General features: G+C 42.5%; 3 protein-coding genes across 3 annotated transcripts; 2 read left to right on the forward strand and 1 right to left on the reverse strand.

The window, feature by feature from the left end:
- Positions 1-17: 17 nt before the first annotated feature.
- On the forward strand, positions 18-1,333 carry LOC130521370 (interferon-inducible GTPase 5-like). Its single transcript, XM_057024947.1, has 3 exons — positions 18-291; positions 373-740; positions 1,177-1,333. The coding sequence occupies exons 1-3, from the start codon at positions 168-170 to the stop codon at positions 1,282-1,284; spliced, it is 600 nt and encodes a 199-aa protein (XP_056880927.1). The 5' UTR covers positions 18-167; the 3' UTR covers positions 1,285-1,333.
- Positions 1,334-1,498: 165 nt separating this feature from the next.
- Positions 1,499-3,588, forward strand: LOC130521369 (interferon-inducible GTPase 5-like). Its single transcript, XM_057024946.1, has 3 exons — positions 1,499-1,651; positions 2,059-2,611; positions 2,693-3,588. Exons 2-3 carry the CDS (start codon positions 2,065-2,067, stop codon positions 3,331-3,333), a joined length of 1,188 nt encoding a protein of 395 aa, XP_056880926.1. The 5' UTR covers positions 1,499-1,651; positions 2,059-2,064; the 3' UTR covers positions 3,334-3,588.
- A 1,415-nt stretch (positions 3,589-5,003) lies between these two features.
- LOC130521368 (apolipoprotein B-100-like) lies at positions 5,004-21,948 on the reverse strand. Its single transcript, XM_057024945.1, has 25 exons — positions 21,825-21,948; positions 21,579-21,614; positions 20,247-20,350; positions 20,013-20,158; positions 19,417-19,561; positions 15,893-16,045; positions 15,662-15,786; positions 15,508-15,584; positions 14,978-15,434; positions 14,732-14,876; positions 14,507-14,653; positions 14,101-14,312; positions 12,901-13,108; positions 12,652-12,822; positions 12,366-12,569; positions 11,928-12,095; positions 11,503-11,708; positions 11,274-11,429; positions 11,036-11,160; positions 7,148-7,355; positions 6,900-7,066; positions 6,622-6,797; positions 6,407-6,528; positions 5,949-6,307; positions 5,004-5,663 (listed from the first exon to the last, which is right to left on the reverse strand). The coding sequence occupies exons 1-25, from the start codon at positions 21,877-21,879 to the stop codon at positions 5,296-5,298; spliced, it is 4,440 nt and encodes a 1,479-aa protein (XP_056880925.1). The 5' UTR covers positions 21,880-21,948; the 3' UTR covers positions 5,004-5,295.
- Between the last annotated feature and the right edge of the window lie 750 nt (positions 21,949-22,698).

Genomic DNA, 22,698 nt, shown 5'->3' on the forward strand with positions numbered 1-22,698 from the left:
GCTATCCCAATGTTACCCTCTGGGATCTTCCTGGTATTGGTACCACCAACTTTCCAGCTGATCAGTACCTGAAGCATGTTGGGTTTGAAAGGTTTGATTTCTTCATCATCATCTCAGATACTCGCTTTAGAGAAAATGATGTGAAGCTTGCGAAAGAGATCCAGAAGATGGGGAAAAAGTTCTACTTCGTGCGCTCCAAGGTTGACATCGATCTGCAGAATGCACAAAGGAGTCAGAGAAACTTTGATGCAGAGCAGACTCTCGCACTTATTCGTGAAAACTGCAAAGAAGGTACAAAAGTTCTGAATCCTATACATATGTGTGTCTTCATGTGGAGTAGCAATGATGATGATGTCATTTCCTGGGACACAGGTCTTCTGAAGGAAGGTGTGCAGGCTCCTCAGGTCTTCCTGCTGTCCAACTTTGAGCTTCAGCGCCATGACTTCCATCGCCCCCATGCGACCCTGGAGAGAGAACTTCCAGAACACAAGCGGGATGCTCTGCTGGTTTCTTTGGCCAACATGAGCCTGAAGATCATCAAGAAGAAGAAAGAGGCCTTCAAGTCAAAAATCCCTCACTATGCTTTTGTGTCTGCAGCTTGTGCAGCGGTACCACTTCCTGGGCTTTCTGCTGCTGTTGATGCTGATCTCATAGCTGGTGTTGTACAGCAGTACAAAACTGGTTTTGGGCTGGACCGGCCTTCACTGCAGCAACTCGTTGCCATTACTGGTGTACCACTGGTAGATCTTACTATCATCAGTTCACCGTTAACTTTAGACAACATAAATACTGATTTAGTCTTAAATCTAATGAGCCAATCATCAGCTATCTCCAGTCTAACTGAAAGAAGGGAAAGCTATAGTTTCATTCCATTATTCGGAATCCCGGTAGCAAGAAAACTTTCTTATGAAATCACTGAAAGAGCTCTCCACAATTTCCTAGACATGCTTACTGAGGATGCTCAGGATGTGTATAACAGGGTTATTAATCACATTAATTCCTAAGTATGGTTTTGTTGTTTAATGTGGTAATATTACAAGACTGACGTACAAAATCCATTTGCTAAAATACAATACATCTCCTAAAGCTGTTGTTATTCTACGATTGTGTTCATTTTGCATTGTAAAAGAGATACAGTTTTGCAGTTTTTCTTTCTGTCTTTCTGTCTAAACCCAGAGGAAAAAAACAGCTGATTACAAGAAGGCTTTACACTTTCAATGTCTCTATTCAGAGCGAACAAGTGAAAGTGAAAGGCGACAATGTTTAGGCCAAGTCTCTATGTGAGTGCCAAATATCGTGTTTATTTGTATGAAAAATAAAACCATAATCTGTAGATAGAGTTCTAAAATTCTCTGTTGAACACTGTTGACGAGCTAAATCCTTTATTTGATTAAAAATCAAACAAAGATGCAGCATGATGGAAGCTGAAGCCCTGCAACAGGTGAAGCTATTTTTTGACCTTCCGGCGGGGGGGGGGTTGGAACCTCCGCCTTTATGGTTCCTGGAAATGAGCTGGTTTGCGAAAAATGCTCAAGATGCAACAGGTCATTGGTCAGGCTCGAAAGTGGGCTGGGCTGTGGTGTGGCTTCTTCTTTAAAGCCAGAGAGGATCGTCAGTCACTGTGAGATTGCTTCTGTCAACACTTCTTTGGGTGAGTGTGAGCAGCTAACGTCTGCTTCTGATTTTATACTAATGTACTAATGTTTATCACCATTAGCAACAGGTCCACAGACACAGACAATCTTTACTCTCAGGACACGAAAAGTTTTTTGGATTTTTTATTTAGAGTGCATACATTCCAACTAGTTTCCATAAACTTTTGACAGTCGGCAAGTCCACAACTTGTGCGCTCAGCGTATTATTGCAGTAGTCTTAATGGTGCTAGTGACAGCTCTATGTCATCCGTGTGTGCATATGTACATGGTTAAGCTCATGTGATTATTTAGAGGCATGGACAATGTGTGTGTCTGCAATATAACTGTTGGATTATCTGTTGGAATGATTTCACATTTGTCTGATTTTTACATTGTAACTGTCGGCTTTGCTTTGTGTGTACAGGTCATCATGGCTGATTTCCTGGACACTACAGAAATCAAAGAAGCTCTGCAAAATAACAATCAAGCTTTAGCTGTTGATAAAATCAAAAAGCTTCTGGAGAGGGCAGAAAACACTCCTCTTAATATCGGCATTACAGGAGAGTCTGGCTCTGGAAAATCCTCCTTTGTCAATGCCTTTAGAGGCGTGGACCACCGGGACAATCAAGCTGCTCCTACAGGTGTTGTAGAAACCACCACAGAAGTTAGAGCATACCCTCATCCAAGCTATCCCAATGTTACTCTCTGGGATCTTCCTGGTATTGGTACCACCAACTTTCCAGCTGATCAGTACCTGAATTATGTTGAGTTTGAAAAGTATGATTTCTTCATCATCATCTCAGACACTCGCTTTAGAGAAAATGATGTGAAGCTTGCAAAAGAAATCCAGAAGATGGGGAAAAAGTTCTACTTTGTGCGCTCCAAGGTTGACATCGATCTGCAGAATGCACAAAGGAGTCAGAGAAACTTTGATGCAGAGCAGACTCTCGCACTTATTCGTGAAAACTGCAAAGAAGGTACAAAAGTTCTGAATCCTATACATATGTGTGTCTTCATGTGGAGTAGCAATGATGATGATGTCATTTCCTGGGACACAGGTCTTCTGAAGGAAGGTGTGCAGGCTCCTCAGGTCTTCCTGCTGTCCAACTTTGAGCTTCAGCGCCATGACTTCCATCGCCTCCATGCGACCCTGGAGAGAGAACTTCCAGAACACAAGCGGGACGCTCTGCTGTTTGCCATGCCCAACATGAGCCTGGAGATCATCGAGAAGAAGAAAGAGGCCTTTAAGTCAAAAATCCCTTATTATGCTTTTGTGTCTGCTGCGTGTGCAGCGGTACCACTTCCTGGGCTTTCTGTTGCTGTTGATGGTGCTCTGATAGCTGTTGTTGTACAGCAGTACAAAACTGGTTTTGGTCTGGACGGACCCTCACTGCAGCGGCTTGCTGACAGCACAGGTGTACCGCTGGAAGATCTGACCTCGGTTGTCCGCTCACCACTCAGTTTAAACACCATTGATAAGACATTTATCTTAAAACTTCTACTTCAGTCAGCAGCTGTTGCTGGCTCAATGGTAGCAGAGGAAGGCTTGAAATTTATTCCATTATTTGGAACCTTGGTAGCAGCGACTCTCTCTTATAAAGTCACTGAAAAAGCTCTGCTGGATTTCCTCCACATGCTGGCTGAAGATGCTCAGAACGTGTTTCAAAGGGCCCTCTGTTGCATGAACTCCTCAGTGTGAGAGACAGTTAAGTAAAAGTCCCGTTTTGGCTTTCAAATAATCAAATCAATAATCAGGACTCACTGTGGAATCATGTTAAACAGTGAATAGCATACAATGTCCTGTATGAAACAATTAATCATATTTTTAATATTATGAATTTTCAATATGTGTTAGATCACAATGTCTTTCGTCTCCATGGAGACAACCAAGGCTAAATGTGTGATTTTGCAACAAGATGGATTTTTTATTCCTTTAATAAAAAGTCAGAAAATATTCAGCTTTCCTTATTTCTTCCACTCATGAAAGTTTCTCATGTTTCTGTCAGGTTGAATCAAATCTTCATATCAAACTCGTGAGTCACTCACTAAAGTTGTTCTCCAAAATGTTTCATTTGTGTTGCTGTCATGTTTTTATAGTTCATGTGTTGTGAGAGTGTCACCATCAGATGAAGCAGATCATGAAATGTGAAATGTAAACTTTATCCATAGCATATTTTGGGCAATCAATAATTATAATGAATGTACTCATGCAATAATAAAAGCATTGTGGTATTTGACTCTGCCTTCTTGTGTCTGTGTTGATGAGGCCTCGGGATTCTCATTATGGATAGAGAAGGCTAAAATGGTCAGTATCCTGTAATGCTAAAAGGGTATGCATGACACCATCCCTTAATTTATCTGATCAAGTAATACAGGTTTATCCAAAATTTCATTGTGTGGTATCTGAAATGTAGATGTGGTTAATTCAGGTTGTAGTACTTGTCACAGCAATATATGCAACTTTACATTTCACACCGTGGCTCTCTCAGATGCTTTCCCTCACTTGTGCCCAAGTTCTAAATATCACAGAACTGGTGGCACAGTAGCAAGGAAGCACTTAAACCAGCAGGAAAAAGCTTCACTTGGTTGCATTCAAATACCTGGTACTCAATTGCTAAAGGGAATTCTTACAATTCCCAAAGGCTCAACGGGAAGCAGCAACAAAACGACTCTTTCTATAATACAACAGAAACTTGCACTTTGTGAACACGATCACCACATTGTACTTACAACTAAACATCAACTCCTGTGGTACACTATTGGAGATGAACGTTAAACATTTGGTGAGTCTATAGTTTCCCCACCTACTTTTGCCCAAAATGATGCTGATTTTACGATTCCACATTTTTGGAGTCCAAGGTTCCGTTGTTGTGTATTGCTGTGGTCCTGCTTGTTTCTTCCTGTAGGGGGCGTGGAGGTAGTTTGCTGGTAGTTTGCTTCAGCTGGCGCTGCAGGCAGGCGCTCCTGTCGGCAATCTCCATCAGGCCACCTATTTAAGGACGGAGCGCCTGTCTACCAGCGTCGGAGAATTATCGTGTTTTGCTTGGTAAAGCTGACGCCTGTTTCCTCATCATTGGTATTTTGAAACTCGTTGAAACGCTTTTCACTGCTCATTCGAGGTCTCCATGCTGGAGTGGAGAACACGCAAGACCTGATTCCCGCATTGGCTCCTAGTGCACCCCGGAAGGCTGGATGAGTGCTTCCCCTGCGGTCCCGGAGGACCGCCAAATTGATCTTTTAATAAATACTTTGTGTTTGGACTTTATTCCCACTGCCTTTTTGCCTGCTTTCGGGTCCAGGAAAAAACGTAGACCTAACACACGATCTTTGCCTTGTCTGAGGAATACGTTACAATAAAATCCATCCTCCTTTCTTTTCTCATGAAGACTTTATTGTTGTACAGTTGACTTCTGTATTTCAGTTTCATCAATCAGTCCTTTTCTATGGACTTAGAAAAACATAGATTTTACAAATGACGATTCATAGCTTTAACTGCTTGTGTTTTTGGTCTGTATCCCCACCCATGCAACCCACCATGTCATCGGTTCTTAGTTGTGGGGCCTGTTTAGCCCAGCTCAAGGTTAGTGTTTTCATGGAAGGTGTTTGGGATTGGTTTAGAAGGTGGAAAAACAAAGAACTGGTGCTAAGACAGGCATCTTCTTCAACTCAGCCATGGAACCTCTTGAGTGGAAAGGTGGGACAGCTCGGTTTTTGGATAAAGGTTGTAGCTGAGGGTGTACGAGCCAGTGATGTGTGATGAACCCAACTGACAGGATCCTTGCAGAGTTCCGTCTCCTGACACTTCATCAGAATTCAGAGTAGATGCTGACTGAGCAGAGTAGGAGAGCGAGGCCTGTAGACCTGCCAGACTGGAGGCTTCAAATTTGCAAGTGACTCTTGCACACAGCTTGTCGGTCACCCTCAGCATTTCTGTGAAACTGACGCTTGCATCAAGGAGGCTGTGGCTGAAGGAGGCATCCAGTTGATAATGTGACTGATGGTCAGCTCTTCCCGACATCTGCCCGCTGCCTTGAAACAGATGGAAAGACACATCTCAATTGATGTAATCTCTGTCACTTCTAATGGAGAAGATCTATTTGGAGGGTTGGCAGTTTGGCCAAGAGTCAGTTATTACACCCTCCCACTGCTAATAGTATTTTTTCTCAAACATGTGGTACAAAATGTCCACAATTTCAAGCACAATTTCTACAAGCGTCACCGACAGGAGCAGATTTCAGCTGTACAAAGCCATTAAAAGGCTTTTCTCAGTTGAAGAGTGTGCTCTTTGTGCCCCGCGTGTGTCAGCATGTTTACCTTCAAATGTGTATGACAGCGCTTTCACCGGTGATTGACCCACGGTCTTGAACTCTGCAACGTAGGTGGGAACGTCTATAGTTTTGTTGCCCAAAAAGAAGGATGTCTGCCAGTGGTACAGGTTGCACTCGATCTTGGTGTGTGCTTCAGCAGAGCCAAAAAGAGGAAGGGTCAAATATAAAGAAGGTGGAATCGTGAAAGATGGAAGTTGATATTTTATGTCGGGGACATAAAGGCCATGAAGTGGAATGGCCAGACTCGTTAAGACATTCAGATCTTCAGACTTTTGTCCTCCAAATGGAATTAAAAACAGGATGGTCATTTCATCATGATTGAACTGGTATCTGAAGAAGCTATCCCTGTTTAAGGAAAAGAAAAAAAAAACAAGGTTGATTATTTTGTGGCAAAGTGTGTCACTGGGCTTTATTGTCCGTAATCAGTCCAGATGAAAAACTCACCAGTTCAGAAACAGGTGTTCAGGCAGTGCCGGCAAGGTCAGATCTGAGAGACTCCTCCTTCGCCGCAAGTTAGCGAGGACGGGCAGGCGCCTTGTCAGCTTTTCAAGCCATATATTAGCTGCCTGGTCACAGTGGCTACATGTCACTATTCACACTAAAGTGGTTGCAAAGCAAAGATTGAATAGAAATTAGGATTAAAAGGATAAAAAATGTACCTCTATCCCTTTGGAGATAATGTGACGATATTTCATATCAGTCATGGTCACTTGTCGATCCAGAACAAGATCCATAAGATGCTGCAATCGCCTGCGATGATCTTCCACATTTGGCAACAACTTCCTTATTCCGGAACTCAGGTCAGATTTCAGCCGTACTTCAAACGTGTTATTATCTATGAAAAGCCACAAAGAGATGAAGAAACTGATACGTAAGAGCAGATGTCCTCCACCCGTCTTCTCTCGCTCTAAAGATGTGGACAATGGCTGCCAGTAACCATAACTGATGGACACTTCCTGTTGATATCGGGTCTCAGGGAGGTTGACGACTGCATTTACATCCATGTGCACATCCTCCTCCTTCCTCAGGGCAGCCGTGAAAGAGGCATTCGACTCCAGGGAGAGAAGGTCCATCTGAAGTTGTAGCATGGCACCCTTGTCAAATCTATGGAGAGCAATGCCAAACCAATAACTGCAATAACGGCTTTCTCCGGAAGCTTCGTGTTCATCTATTCATAGCTGTAACCTTGTCTGTGCACGCAGAGTCATCAGCGGAACATTGCTGTTGGTCACATCGATGGTTGTCCCAAGCATCTTGTTTTCTTTGGAATCACAGTCCGTTACGGTGATCTTAAGGCCTGCCTCCACATTATAGTGAGGAATGAGCACCTCGGCCACGACGCTCTTTCTGCTGTGTTTCACAGATATTTTGGCTTCTGTTGAGTCATCACCTGCTAACAGGAAGAAAGATCTGAGCATACGTGTTTAGCTCAAGTAGCCAGCACATTAACAGCACTAACACTTAGCCATAACAGCACTAACACTTAGCCATATGGTGAAAGAGACCTGGCAGGTGATCATGTTTCTGGACCCCGGCAGCCTCGGCCTATAGCAGCATAGCTAAGATGTTAACCTAATAATTAGACGACCCTCTAAGTATGATAATTTGTCTGTCTACGATAGTAACTGAAACTACAGAATTAGTGATAATAAGCTTTTTCAAAGAGGAAGGTTTTAAGTCTAATCTTAGTAGAGATGGAGTCAGCCTCCTGTACCTGGACAGGGAGCTGGTTCCACAGCAGGGGGGCCTGGTAGCTAAATGCTTGGCCCCCCATTCTACCTTTAGAGACTCTGGGGACCACAAGTAGACCAGCATTCTGAGAACGGAGCGGTCTATTGGGCTGGTAAAGTGTCACTAGCTTCTCCAGTTAGGATGGCGCTAGGCCTCTGAGGACCTCATAGGTCAGAAGAAGAACTTTAAAAATTATTCTAAATTTAATGGGCAGCCAATGAAGAGACGCCAGTACAGGAGTTATGTGATCTCTTTTGTCAATACCTGTCAATACCAGAACTAACTTTTCAGCATCATGCTGCATCAGTAGTTTCCTGATCTTTGCGAGGTTTGTAAGGTGAAAAAAGGCACTTCTAGAGTCTATTTTAATATGTGAGTAAAAGGACAGATTTTGATCAAAAGTTACTCCAATATTCTTCACAGAGAGACTAGATGCGAAGGAGATACCATCTGGAGTGATAATGTGATATAATCTATCCATGAGCAGTTCGGGACCAAACACCATGACCTCAGTTTTTCCTGAGTTAAGGAGAAGGAAATTACTTTATGACTTTATGTCTTTAAGACAGATCTGGAGCTTCACTAACTTCTCTGTCTCCTCTGGTTTCATGGATAAATATAGCTGAGTGTCATCAGCATAACAATGGAAATTTATCCCATGCTGCCGAATAATGTTCCCTAAGGGAAGCATGTACAAGGTGAAGAGGATTGGTCCAAGTACAGAACCTTGTGGAACTCCATGGCTAACCCTACTGTATGAAGAGGGAACGCCATGGACATGAGCAAACTGGTATCTATCTGATAAATACGATCTAAACCAGTCTAGTGCTGTCCCTTTAATCCCAATCACATGTTCCAGTCTATGTAACAGGATGCTGTGATCAACTGTATCAAAAGCAGCACTGAGGTCCAGCAGAACCAGCATAGAGACCAGTCCATGATCTGAAGCTATAAGAAGATCATTTGTAACTTTAATAAGTGCTGTTTCTGTGCTGTGGTGAGCTCTAAAGCCTGACTGAAACATCTCAAACAGGCTGTTTCTCTGCAGGTGCTCCAGTAACTGAGTCACCACCACCTTCTCAAGAATTTTAGAGATAAAAGGAAGGTTGGATATCGGCCTATAGTTTACTAACACATCAGGATCCAGTGATTTTTTTTTGGTTTTTTTATTGTAGGACTGGGGTACATAAACTGTCACTAAAGAACCATTGAGCTGGTCCAGGATAGAACTGCCTATCAATAGTAAAACATCCTTGTGTTGGGATGGGATCTGAAAGACATGTGGTGGACTTGGATTTCGGAATTAGCGATGACGCCTCAGAAAAATATATAGGGCTGAAGGAGTTTAAGGGCTCGTTGGAGAACCTGTATGTTCCCACAGTCAGCACATCTGGTGATGGTCCAGTTGTTGGGGTGGCCTGGTTAGCTTTTTCTCTGATGGTTGGAACTTTATCAGTGAAGAAGCTCATGAAGTCTTCACCACTAAGGGAAGAAGGGATACGTGGATCTAAAACACTGTGATTCTTGGTTAATTTGGCCACAGTGCTGAAATCAAACCTGGGGTTATTCTTGTTCTCTTCAATTAAAGAAGAAAAATAAGCTGTTCTAGCCTTGCGGAGGGCCTTTTTGTAAACTACCAGACAGTCTTTCCAGGATAAATGTTAGCTATCTATTTTACAATAATACCACTTCCTTTCTAGTCTTCACACTTTCTGCTTGAGGGTCCTGATATGTGAATTATACCAGGGGGCTCCTCTGATTTACTATTTTCTTTTTCAGGTGGGCAACAGAATCAAGTGTGATTCTCAGTGAGGTTGCTGCAACTTCAGCAACAGAGTCAACCTCAGCAGGGCTAAGATTATGATTGATCCCTGGAGAAACACACAGTGGTCCTAGGATTAGCACAGGGATCACTTCCTTAAACTTAGCTACAGCATTATCTGAAAGACATCTGCTATAGTAAGACTGTTTTCTGAGGATAGAAGAATCCTTAATCATAAATGTAAAAGTGATCAAAGAATGATCTGACAGGAGTGGGTTCTGAGGGAACACTGACACATGTTCTACCTCAACACCATAAGTCAGAACTAGATCAAGGGTGTGGTTGAAGCTATGAGTTGCTTGATTAATCTGTTGAAGGAAACCAACTGACTCAAGTAATAAAATGAAGCCATTTCTAAAGCTGTCATTTACAACATCTACATGGATGTTAAAGTCTCCAATGATAATGACTTTGTCCGTTTTAAGGACCAAGTCAGATAAGAAATCAGAGAACTCAGACAGGAACTCTGAATGTGGACCAGCAGGGGGCCGATATACAACTACAAACAGAAGTGGCTACAGTTCAGATGGGTGATGCCAAGAGTCAGGCTTCCAATTAACTGGAACCATGTTTTAGTCTACGATTAATTAATAACTTGGAGTGATAGATTGCTGCCACTCCCCCTCCTCAACCAGTAACACAAGGAATATGATATTTAAGATGGGTAGGAGGAGTAGATTTGTTTAAGCTCACATACTCCTCCTCCTGAAGCCAGGTCTCAATTAGACAAAATAAATCAATGTGGTGATCCACTATCAGGTCGTGCACTAATAGGGATTTACACAAGAGATATTTAATATTTAATAGTCCATAGTGGATGAGGGTTCTATGGAAGCAGCTGATAGGTGTGTAAGACTACAACTTTAGCTCCTGGTCTGGACCCTGGTTTGTCAGGTCACTTTGGGTCTAATAAATTTGGCCAAGTTACTAGAAATGAGAGGGGCACCATCCCGGGTGGGATGGACACCGTCTCTCCTAATCTGACAGGTTTTTCCCCAAAACTCTTCCAATTGTCTACAAAGGACACCTGGTTTTCGGGGCACCACCGTGACAGCCAGCGACGAAGCTACGACATGCAACTAAATATGTCATCGCTGGCCAGATTGGGGAGGGGACCAGAGAATGCTACGGAGTCGGACAGAGTTGATGATTCTCCAACCACTTTTTTTCCCCCAGACAGGAACCAATGATGGTTAAAAAGCATCTGAATTCCATGCTGCCTGACCCTGAAAGGCTGACATGGTCAAGAAGATTGAGAGGATGGTTTAAATATTTAAGTTGGTCAACTGACGCAACTATATTTTAAAAAAGCATTTTAAAAAATAACACTTAAAGCAACATGTTTGTGCTCTATTCAAGTGTGCAAGAAATATTAGCTTCCAGATTCGAACATGCACACTAGCTAGAGAACAACTCTGACAGTTAGAGGATTTACATTCTCAAATACACACACACACACACACACACACACACACACACACACACACACACACACACACACACACACACTCCTTCTGTACCTTCTGCCTTCAGGGTCAGTGTTTTGACTTTTATGATGCCCTTTCCACCCTCTTTGGTCCGTCCATCTGTGATCGTGGCCGTATATTCAGAAATGTTCCCTGAAGGCTGCACTTCAAAAGCAAACCTGAAAGAAAAAAGCACAACTTTCTTCAATCCTGCCTTTTCTGGGTTTGTGATACATTATTAAATGTGTTGTAAGAAGTTGTACAAGAGGTTTGACCTGTGACCTTTTCTTACCTGGAGCTTCCAGTCAGGGGGTGATGTGAGAAACAGACCACTGTGCAGAAACGTAGACCACTAAACAACGGCCAGCAGTTACGTGACTCACCACAATCCTCCACCACAGATGAAGCCATTAATGTTCGATGGGATGATACTAAACGCAGGCGATGGCTGTACATCAAACAGAGAAGAATTACGGAAGGAAAGGTGGACAGGACAGGAGCAGGAAGTGAGGGATCCAGACCTAAAGCTCAACAGCTGAGTGCTGGATGTGGGAGCAGGGATGGACAGTCTGATCTGATTTTTCTTCATGGTGATCTTCACATTGAGGGAACTTTCATGGTACATCTCAGTGTGCCTCTGAAGCCGAGCCTCCACATAATCTGGAATGTGCACACCCATTTGGCTGATGAATTCCAGTCCAGCAGAGAACAGAAAGGACAAGTCAGCCTGCAACGGCAATCATGCGATGATGAATAAGAGCGAGCAATTTGGTCACAGCTTCACACAAAAAGACATGAAAATGCAAAACAAAGGTGAGTACTACATTCAGAACTACATTCAAATCTACCCAAAGATGAGACAGGTGTGCTCGTTATTGTGCTGTAACAGTCATCTCTCTGCCATCTCCATCCAAGTTAATTACTCTGGTGAAAGAAAACAACCTACGTTAGAAGGGGAGTATTTCAGACCTCCTTTAGCACCAGGAGCAAGCACACCAGACCAAGAGAATTTGAGAGGGAGGCCTGCAGATGTGGGCAGAGAAAAGGCTTCCTCCATGAAGATATAGTGGCCAAATGCTTCATTTTTAGTGCTACCTGTTAAAGCCCAAAAGGCCTGTTTTAGAGAGAGGAAAGCTGCATGAAAATCAGAAAAACAGGATTGCAATAAACGTTTCTTTTTTTTATTATATTATAGTTTTCTTTTAAGGTTGGTTGGTTGTCTTAATTAAAATGTTCATCCATAATCTTAACATGCTGCAGGATACTTTATGTAGTGATTTAAGTGATGGTTACTCATGAGAGCTTTGCTATACTGAGCGATACCTTTGTGACATATTTATCTTTATCTTATTCATATTTATCTTGAAAATGGAGAACATCAAACCTGTGTGGTCAGATTAGAGATGAATCCTTGGGCAGACTTGAACAACGTTTCCACTATTTTTTTTATTTCACTGGCTTTCATGTAGCCTAATTCATTTCCCAGAAGACTCAAAAATGCAACAATTTCAGGGGCTTCAGACAAGCGAATGTCTCTCACAAGCTTCTGCACACGCTTCCTGATGTCTTCTATCAGATCTTCTTGAACCTGAAGAGAGGAAATATTCAAATAATATTTGTTTTTGACACAAGTAAATATATTGTATTTCTTATGATGTGTAATGTGTCACCTGTCTTTTTGTGGTCCCGGTACCAGGGGTCATTCTTTCCAGAAAACCTCTGAGAAATGGAGCTTTGCCTCTAACCCAGTATAGAAATTTGGAAATTGAGTCTGGGAAAAGGCCATTTTTCCCAAAAAGAGCGGCAAGTTTTGGTTCAAATCCCACTCCCTCAACACCAACCTGGATTAGGAAATTTGTATTTAAAAATGTGTCCAAAAGTTACATTCATTTATTGCAAATGTGCTGTAATACATTCACCTCAAAAATGTCGTAGTTCTTGTCAAAAGCATTGAGTATCGTCCTCAAAGTCACCTCCTTTGGTAAAGTGTTCATATCATCATAGATAATGTCGCTTTGCATGGAGCCAAAAGCATAATCCACTCTATAGTTGCGGGATTTGTCACTGGACATTTTCTTTGTAAGGAAGAGCCAGTGACCAAAAGCCAAGATGATCTCCTCCCCAAATCTTTGGTCAGAAGAATATATTTTTACAAACATTTAATTTATCAAATCAAATGTAGGATGTCTCTGGTCTTCTTCCAGTCACCCTGCCCTATACTGCCTGGCTACAAACCCACTGATCTACTTTATGTGGTCCACCTTTGGGTTGCTGCCACTGCTCTGACGAGTGACCTTATGTTCTTGAACAGCACTTTGCATCATTTAAGGTCGTTTCCCAAATCCTCTGGTCCTTGATTTCAGACACCTGTAGCATTTTCTCGAGCTCAGGTGTTCAACCAGTGAGAAGCCAGGATGAGAACAGCTTTCTGAGTTTTTCCAGGCTTTTAAGAGGAGTCTGTTTTTCACAATTATTTCCAAGGAGGAAAAAACAATATTAATGCCCCTAGCTACGGCCTTGTCACATAGCATGTTCATGCTCCATGCTATGACAGCCATTTCTAGCCACGTGTGACACCATGTGCCCCATGTGTCATATTTAGTTTCCACTGAAGTTTTTCCTTCTATTTTAATTCACATCTTAGCACTAACAACAATATTAGAAAAGCATGTACCTTGCTCCTAAGCAGTGTCTAGTCCTGCTAGCTCTGCTAGAACCTCTAGCATTTCCTGTCCTAGTCTCCATATGTAGAGTCCCTATATTCTCAGCCTTAGTCCTGCCTCACCTATCCTCTCTCTGACTACAGACATACCTTCATCCTCTCCTTCCTGAACATAGAAGCACAGTTGATAGCCAAAAAGTTAATGCCTCCCCCAACCCAGTGTGGGAGTCATAGACTCTAATTACATATATTATGTTATTTTGACCCTTCATGATACCCTTCATGATGAGGGTACAGTTCTAAACCCAGTTACATGCAGAGCCCCCCCCCCCCCCCACACACACACACACACACACATTCTTTAAAGGATGGTTTTACCTATGACTCCTTACATTAAAACCTTTTCAGTATGGTAAATAAAATACTCGCTAGGCTATTTGCATTGGATTTCACTCACTGTTGCCTCATTTTCTGGTCTGAGTTGTGCAGGTTCATCAGATGAGAGACCACAAAGCTCTTCAGTTGCTCATCCCTGGCATTCTGCAAACTCTTCAGGATGTCTCTAACTGGGGATTGCTCGGAATTTTTCATCAGAATCAGGTAGGCTGCAATACGTTTTTCAACAGGGCTTTTAGCATCCTGGAATACTTCGAGGAGAACTGTTCTCACCTGTAGGAGACCAAATGATTAATTAACATAAGCACTTCTATTAATAATGACATTAAAGATTGTCTGAAATATTGTGGATAATTTAATTTCATAGGATTCCACTAAAAGTCCCCAATTTTTTAGCACATATATAAAGCTGCATTTCATTACTGTGTTATTTTCTCTCTTTATGAAGAATAAATAATGAAATGTACCTCATCTGTGACATCCATCAGTCTAAACGCACGTATAGCAGCCTTTTGGTTGGATAATGGAATGTCTGTTTTTTTAACACACTGCAAAATAGAAGAAATCAGGCCAGGGCTGACAGCTTGTAGTGCTTGGCCCATAACACCAACAACCTGCAAGTTAGGAAAATGTTGTGATAGAATCCAGTTATAAGACTGCTGAGACATCTGAAGCCTTTAGTGGAATAATACCCTCAGAACAAGAAAGGTCATCTCATCAGCATCAGGGGAAGAGTTAGAATTGGTACTTTGTGCTTCTTCCAGGCAGTTATTTAAGAGGTCTTTCACGAACTCTGACACATCTTTGAGAACTGTTGTAACCTCACCTTTATAGTATCTGTTAATTACAGAGGACAAGGTAAAAAACATTCTAGTGGTCATCAAATTACACAGCTCTAATATTTGCATTTTAAATCTAGAAAAGAATCTAAAGCCTACTTTTTGACGGTGTTGGCGAGAGCATACATGATTGCCTTGCTCTGTCTATGCTGAGCCATGCTGAGCATGTCTCGGACAAGTGTCGCATCAGGGTTAGCCTGTAGACTTAGCCCATAGACGAGAGCATCTACCCCCAGTGAGGCCCCATCCAAAGTTTTGATAGTTTGCAACATGACACTTGTACACCCTGGTGTTCCACACTGGAGCAGGGCCTGCCAGGTGAGCCAGGTGGAGGCTTGCATCATCTCTGAGACTGTAAGTCTCAGGTTGTTGTCGCGGAGAACACGAAGGCTGGACACCAGTTCATGGAAAAGACCACTCCTCTTTTGACCCTGATCTGTTCCTGCCAAAGCCAGGAGTTTGTGCAGGGTTGTGAGGACAGTCTCCTTGGTTTGACTATGTCCCTCATCCTCCACTTTTTCAAAGTGAAGTTGTTTTTTCTGTGTGTGTTTCACATCTGTGTGCAAAGGACGTGAGTGAAGAGCACATAAATGAACTTTACAGACGCAACTTGAATGATTGAAACTCACCAAACACCCTGTTGCTGATTCTTTTAGAACTCTGAAAAGTGAGGTTCTGGACCACTACAGAGGATATTCCATCGCCCCTGCAGGGCAGAACAGAAGCTGATGCAGAAAACTCACGGTCAGACTGTGCGTGCAGGCCCTGCTCATAGCGCCCTACCTGTCAGCCAATGGTCTGTAGACGTGCTTTTCTGTGCACATTGCTGTCACGAGGTGCTTCCCCTTGTTGTCCAACTGATAGTTGCAGTTTTGAGTATTTCTGATCAGTTCTGACGTGGGAAGATGCTAAAAACAAATGGACACAATTAAAAGTACAGCATCTTCTTCTAGTACAACTACAACAAGAAGTGAGGGACATCATATCAACGCAGGTTAGAGAAAGATGTCCCACCAGTCGTTGCAGCAGGGCCAGAGGGCTGCTGGCCAGTTCTCGGTGGTAGAACTGGTCACATTGTGACAGATCTCTTGACATAACCACATACGTAGCCACATCCATCCTCGCATTCGCCATGTAAGACGTCAAACACAGACCATGGATGGTTTGCTGGAAAAAATAACATAGAAATGCAAAGATTTTTGCATGAAGTACATGATTAAAAAGGTGTCATTTATATTTTCACATGGCATATTTCCTTAAGGAATACATTTCTCACCCTATATCCTTCAGACCCTGCCTCCCTCCCTACAGGGATTTTGTTTTTAGTTCAATGTTGGCAATAAATGTCTAATCTTTTTGTGTCCTCTGCCTCCACATTCTGAAATACAAGACTGAACTAAAATGCTAGGTTATTTGACAAATTAGTATCACAGCAGAGTGGTTAATCCAGGCATACAAAGGCCATTAGCTTAATCCCAGGCCCATGTTGCCATGTGATTGGGATTAAAGGGACAGCACCAGACTGGTTTAGATCATATTTATCTGATAGATACCAGTTTGCTCATGTCCATGGTGTTCCCTCCTCATACAGTAGGGTTAGCCATGGAGTTCCTCAAGGTTCTGTACTTGGACCAATCCTCTTCACCTTATACATGCTTCCCTTAGGGAACATTATTCGGCAGCATGGAATAAATTTCCATTGTTATGCTGATGACACTCAGCTTTATTTATCCATGAAACCGGAGGAGACAGAGCAGTTTGTGAAGCTCCAGACCTGTCTTAAAGACATAAAGTCCTGGATGTCGTCAAATTTCCTCCTCCTTAACCCAGGAAAAACAGAGGTCATGGTGGTTGGTCCTGAACCTCTCAGGGATAGATTACCGGTAGATCATATGATCACTCTAGATGGTATCTCATTAACATCTAGTCTCTCTGTGAGAAATCTAGGAGTAACTTTTGAACAAAATCACACATTAAATTAGTCTCTAGAAGTGCCTTTTTTCACCTGAGGAACATCACAAAGATTAAGAAGCTACTGACGCGGCATGATGCTGAAAAGTTAATTCATGCTTTTGTTACTTCCAGGCTGGACTATTGTAATTCTTTATTATCAGGGTGTCCAAACAACTCTTTAAGAAGCCTCCAGTTGATCCAAAATGCTGCAGCCAGAGTTCTGACAGGTATTGACAAAAGAGATCACATAACTCCTGTAATGGCGTTGTTTCATTGGCTGCCCGTTAAATTTAGAATAATTTTTAAAACCCTTCTTTTGACCTACAAGGTCCTCAGAGGCCTAGCTCCATCCTACCTGGAGGAGCTAGTGACACCTTACCAGCCCAATAGATCGCTCCGCTCTCAGAATGCTGGTCTACTTGTGTCTACTTGTGTCTTGTGTAGATTCTCAACTACTACTTGTGGTTCCCAGAGTTTCTAGGAGTAGAATGGGGGGCCGAGCATTTAGCTACCAGGCCCCCCTGCTATGGAACCAGTTCCCTGTCCAGGTACAGGAGGCTGACTCCATCGCTACTTTTAAGATCAGACTTAAAACCTACCTCTTTGAAAAAGCTTATTGTTGCTAATTCTGTAGTTCCAGTTACTATCATAGACAGACAAATTATCATACTAGGGGTCGTCTAATCGTTAGGGCACATCTTAGCTGTGCTGTTATAGGCCAAGGCTGCCGGGGTCCAGAAACATGATCACCTGACAGGCCTCTGTCACCCCACTGGGTCATGGTTTCCTCTCCTCTCCTCTCCTTTCCTCTCCTTACCTCCTCCTCATCAAGCAGACTAGTTATGCTGATAATTATGCCCCCCCCCCACTATTCATTTACAGGTATCGCCGCCTTCGGAGCTGCATGATGACCTCCGGTCCCGTTGTATAGTGTATTTTTGTGTGTGCTCTGTGCCTCTCCTCTCCTCTCCTCTCCTCTCCTCTCCTCTCCTCTCCTCTCTCTCCTCTCCTCTCCTCTCCTCTCCTCTCCTCTCCTCTCCTCTCCTCTCCTCTCCTCTCCTCTCCTCTCCTCTCCTCTCCTCTCCTCTCTCTCTACCCAGCCGGCCATCAGCATGAGGGTCCCCCTCCATGAGCCTGGTCCTGCTCAAGGTTTCTTCCTGTTAAAGGGGAGTTTAAACGGGAGTGAGCCTGATGGAGGAGGGGGCTCTAGCGGACAGGTGCAGCAACAGCCAGAGGAGCAAAGAGCAGCTGGTGACTGTTTAGCCGTGTTTAGGGCAGGAAAAGGAGTAACAGGAGCAAATGTTCAGACAGAAGCAGTAGAGGAGTTTCCGGCAGGAGCAACAGAAGAGGAGGAGCAAACAGGAGCTGAGGGGGTCAGTGATGACCAAGGTCAGGCTGCTGGTGTACAGCTCAGTGATCAGCCAGTAGAAATGCAGAGTGTTGATGAGGAAGGGGAGGAGGTGATGGAGTCTGACTCTGACTGTGTGTCTGTAGCTGACTGCCAGTCACTTAGTGGGGACCTGTACACCCTGGAAGACATCAACAGTTTCCTGGATGAAATTTTTGGCTAGTCTGTGAAGGTGGCTGATAATTTCCCAGATCCAGAGAAGTTCTGGAAAAGTGCACTGACACTACAGAAGGCTGTGGGAGTCGATGAAAGGAAACGGTTACGTCTAAAGAAACATATGACGGCACCAAGAAAGATGCTAAAGCATAAAAAAAAAAGTTTAAAAAATGCTAAGAGCTCCCAAATAGGTTGCTGATGATAATGACTAGGATGAATGTGATGCACAACCCCCCCCCCCCCCTTTGCTGCTCCTTCTACTGCTCCTCCTCTGCTAATGTAAACTGGGAGAAGAATGGAGCTCTGCAGGTTGTGCTGTGGACAGGTAGGGACAGACCAAGGCTACCAGGAAACCTCAGCTGGGGTAGACAGGGCTTGAAATTCTGAGGTATGTTCCTTGGGATAGAAAGCTTTGAGAAGAAGAACTGGCAGGCTGCTATGGAACAGGTGTGTCTAAGATTGTCTAAGTGGAAATGGATGCAACCTCATCTTTCCTACAGGGGCAGAGTCCTGATTGTCAATAATTTGGTCACCTTGAGCCTTTGGCACAGACTGACAGTCTTACCGTCACCTGTTGGTCTAATCGAAGGAGTCCAGAAGATGATTGTGGACTTTTTCTGGTCGGGCCAGCACTGGCTGAAGTCTGCCGTACTGTACCTGCCAGTACAGGAGGGTGGACATTTCATCTTGTGTCACAGCTTTCAGACTGCAGGCAGTATGATTGTTTGCAGCTGCAGGCAGCCACCGTTTTTGTAAAGTGCCTTTCTTCAGTAAAGTGTTTAGGAAGCTGATTCCAGGGGTTCCACATTTTCCCCACAGCTGTAAATACCCTGCCACTCCTACCACCCAGTGAGGCTCAGGAAAGCCTCACGTCATATACTCTGACTCATCCGCTTAATCTCTTCTCCTGAAGCTTGTTGCTGACTGATTTTGGTTCCTGTCTGGGTTTTTATATATCTGCTGTCCCAAGTATTCCATTGATTTACTACTTATTAAAATTTAAAATACAGATGAGATTTACCGATAGGCTCCTTTTTTCATCCTTCATGGGCACCATGAGGGCTGAAATGATCCCTCTCTTAATATTGAGGATTTTGACTGCTTCATCAGTCTCAGGGAACAGCTGAATATCGCTGTTGTCATCCACAGTAAATTTCAACGCGGTCCTGGAAAAAAAAACAAAAAACGTTTGGAATTAGTCTGAAGAATTTGTTGTAAATAAATGCTCACTCATTAATCAGCTCTAATTCTTACTGGCTTTCTAAACAACTCATGACAATTGGATTTCCCATCAGAAAAGTCTCAATATTCTCATTACATTCCCTGTTGGCATTAAGGAAAGTGGACATGGACACACACATGCAGCACATATAAAGGTATAAGCATAAACATACTTTGACTGAAGCTGTGTCCCGCAGGTTTCTATTCAGCATTCCAATACTTATGTGAGGTTGCAATGCAAATTTTAAATGAAAACCTCTGGACAGTGAGCTGCAGAGTCAGCAGATTCTAACGATTACGATATTTCAGACAGGAATGTTGCAAAGATCAAATAAATCATTTCGAGAGGCGTTAAACCCTGTGTTTCACATGATGTGGGGAATGCTAACTGCTAACCTGTTCATGGCAAAGAAGAAGTCCTCAGAGCTGGAGGACTTCACAAATACAGGTTTTCTATCAGGCCTGGTGGACGACATCTTGCTGAGAGAACAGTCCCTGGTTTTCATGATGAATTTACATGGCTGAGGAACTTCAATCTCTACCTGAAGAAATGTCAATGCTAATATCAGTGCAGGGAAAGGGAGACAGCATGGACATAACAGTAACTCAGACAAGGGAATCAAAGAGTACCTGACAGGACACTTGAACACCATTGGCAGCGGTGGCCATAGCGGTTCGGCTCTCTGTAGTGTACTGGTACAAATAATTCTTGAAGGGCTTGAATCTTGATGTTACTGGAATGAAATAATTAGTAAGATTTTTCAGTCACTCTGGGATTCCCCTTTATTTTTAGTTTCTGTATTTCTTACAAGACTAAAAACCTACACTGCTGAAGCATAGCAGGCAGGAAGAAACTTGCCATTCCTGTTTATTTTTCTGTTCTTTTCTAAGCCTTCGTGATCCGTTTTTCTTTAAATCCGCCCCACGTGTCTTTGTAGAATCACAGGCGTATCTTAGCAACACTGACAGTGCTTTCTACTAATTCTATTCTATTAATATTTCAAAGACATTTGATTCCATTGATTGAATCACGCATTTTCAACAAGCAGTTGGGTGGTTTGCAGAAGATCACTTCTACCCAGGGTCCTTCTTCAGGAAGATGGTTCACCAAACGCTGCGTCAAAACCTGAAGTCTGGGCTGTCCAACTCAACGTCAAGTGTTAAGAGTTAGTTCAATCAACTCTGAGTCAAAGTCAAATGTCTCCATCTGCCAGCAGGGGGGGGCAGCTTAAAGCATTACTAGCTGAAAAAAGAGTGTTCCTCAAGGTTGTGTAATCGGCCACTTATTAATCACAAATTGATACCAAGATATATGAAAGTCATATGATGTCCGTTCACTTTATGCGACTGAAATATAGATACTGGCCTATATTAATAAATTTCAAGCAGTACTTGTTAATCATCCTTTATGCTGATCAATCACCTCTTTAATGGGTAAACCGCTTGTTCCTGCTGATGGGTTGCAGACTCTGGCTAAGAATGATGTCAATGTAAGTTGGCAACTCACAAACTAGGTATTTTATAGGGTGTTTAACTGATTGGTGGAGGACACTTACTCATTCTGATTAAATTTTAAAGCGATTGGTTTAGTAGTAACAATTAACCTGCCAGCAGGTTCCTAATCATCTGTGAATCAACTCACAAAAGCACACAAAATGCCTTAATTTCACCTTTATTTCCTGTTGATGCTTTAAATACTCTCCAAAGTAAACTATCTTTACTGGGGCTATATAATAGTACTGTGCCATAAACCTGGACCCTAAGAACAGGAGTCTCCTGCACGCTCTCATCACTCTTTGTAACCAATCAACTTGCTATATTTAGCAGCACCTAACATATACCAGAGCGTCAAACCTTAAAAAATGTCACCTGACTTAAAATTTTGATGTAGCCAACTCAAATGTGATAGAAAAGCAGACGTTCACTCATGCTGTCAGTAGATGTGATTGATAAGTGACTTACAAACACATGTTCCTTTCGTGTTGTCACGCAGCTCCTCTGGAAAACAAGGCAGTGAGCGTTCATAAAAAACTTATATAAAATAGCACTTTTTCAAATTTAAACAGCAGCTAGCTACATCCAATGCAAAATTCAAGTCAGAATTACCTATGAGTGCCTTCTACCGAACCCAGGGTCATATTAAAACTGCTGTTTAGTGCAGGTTTTACACTTTTATACACAGACATAGCAATAAAGAATCGTACTTACGAGCCAGTGCGTAAATACTCAGGAGCAAAGGAAGAAAGGCTTTTTTGTAACTCATTATGGGCTGGAAATAAAAAGAAATGTCTTTTCTGTGTTGTCCAACTTTCTGGGCTAAGACAACAAGACCTTTAGCTCTTTAAAAAGTAACAGATGTACACAAAGCAAAGTTCAGAGTTCAGACTGATGGGTTTAACGGAGTTTGTCTAATAGGGACTTAGCTAAAAAAACCAAACTCATTATTACTCATTATTTTTGAAAAGGAAGAATCTTATGATCACTGCCCAACAATATTATCTACAAGTGTTCAACATTTTATTGAAATTTTACATTTACCTTTATAAAGCCAAATATCTGGGAATTTATTATTATTGGATGCAGGGAAGTTCAGTGGTTCTTTTTAGTTCCGAGAGTGAAATTTAGCTGTTGGTTTTGGTTGTTGTTGCTTTTAAATGAATAGAATTTTACTGTTTCATATTTGGAAATCATAGTTTGTTTTCATGTTTCAGCTTGTGTTGCAACTTAATATGATAATAATAAGAGGAGAGAATTTTTTGACAGTACATTTACTCATTTAAAGCAATAATCAAGAGAATAATTTGCCAAATTAGTTAAACAATTTTGTCCTCACTTACCAGGCACTGAAATCAGCACATTTGTAGAATATTACTGATTACCAAGATAAATAAACATAAACAACAATAAAATAAATTCATATTTTTACATATTGTCAAAAATACTACAGTTATAGTTTGCCAACAAGACCATCCAGCAGTGGTTCAGCTGCTCTCAAGAGGTCTTCTCAGACCACTGCAGGTCAACACTCTTACCCCCACCACCTTCAGGGGCCTGTATGTGGTGAGGAAAACAGAGCTGCTTC

The sequence above is a fragment of the Takifugu flavidus genome, unplaced genomic scaffold (assembly GCF_003711565.1).
Source record: "Takifugu flavidus isolate HTHZ2018 unplaced genomic scaffold, ASM371156v2 ctg918, whole genome shotgun sequence".
NCBI lineage: Eukaryota > Metazoa > Chordata > Actinopteri > Tetraodontiformes > Tetraodontidae > Takifugu > Takifugu flavidus.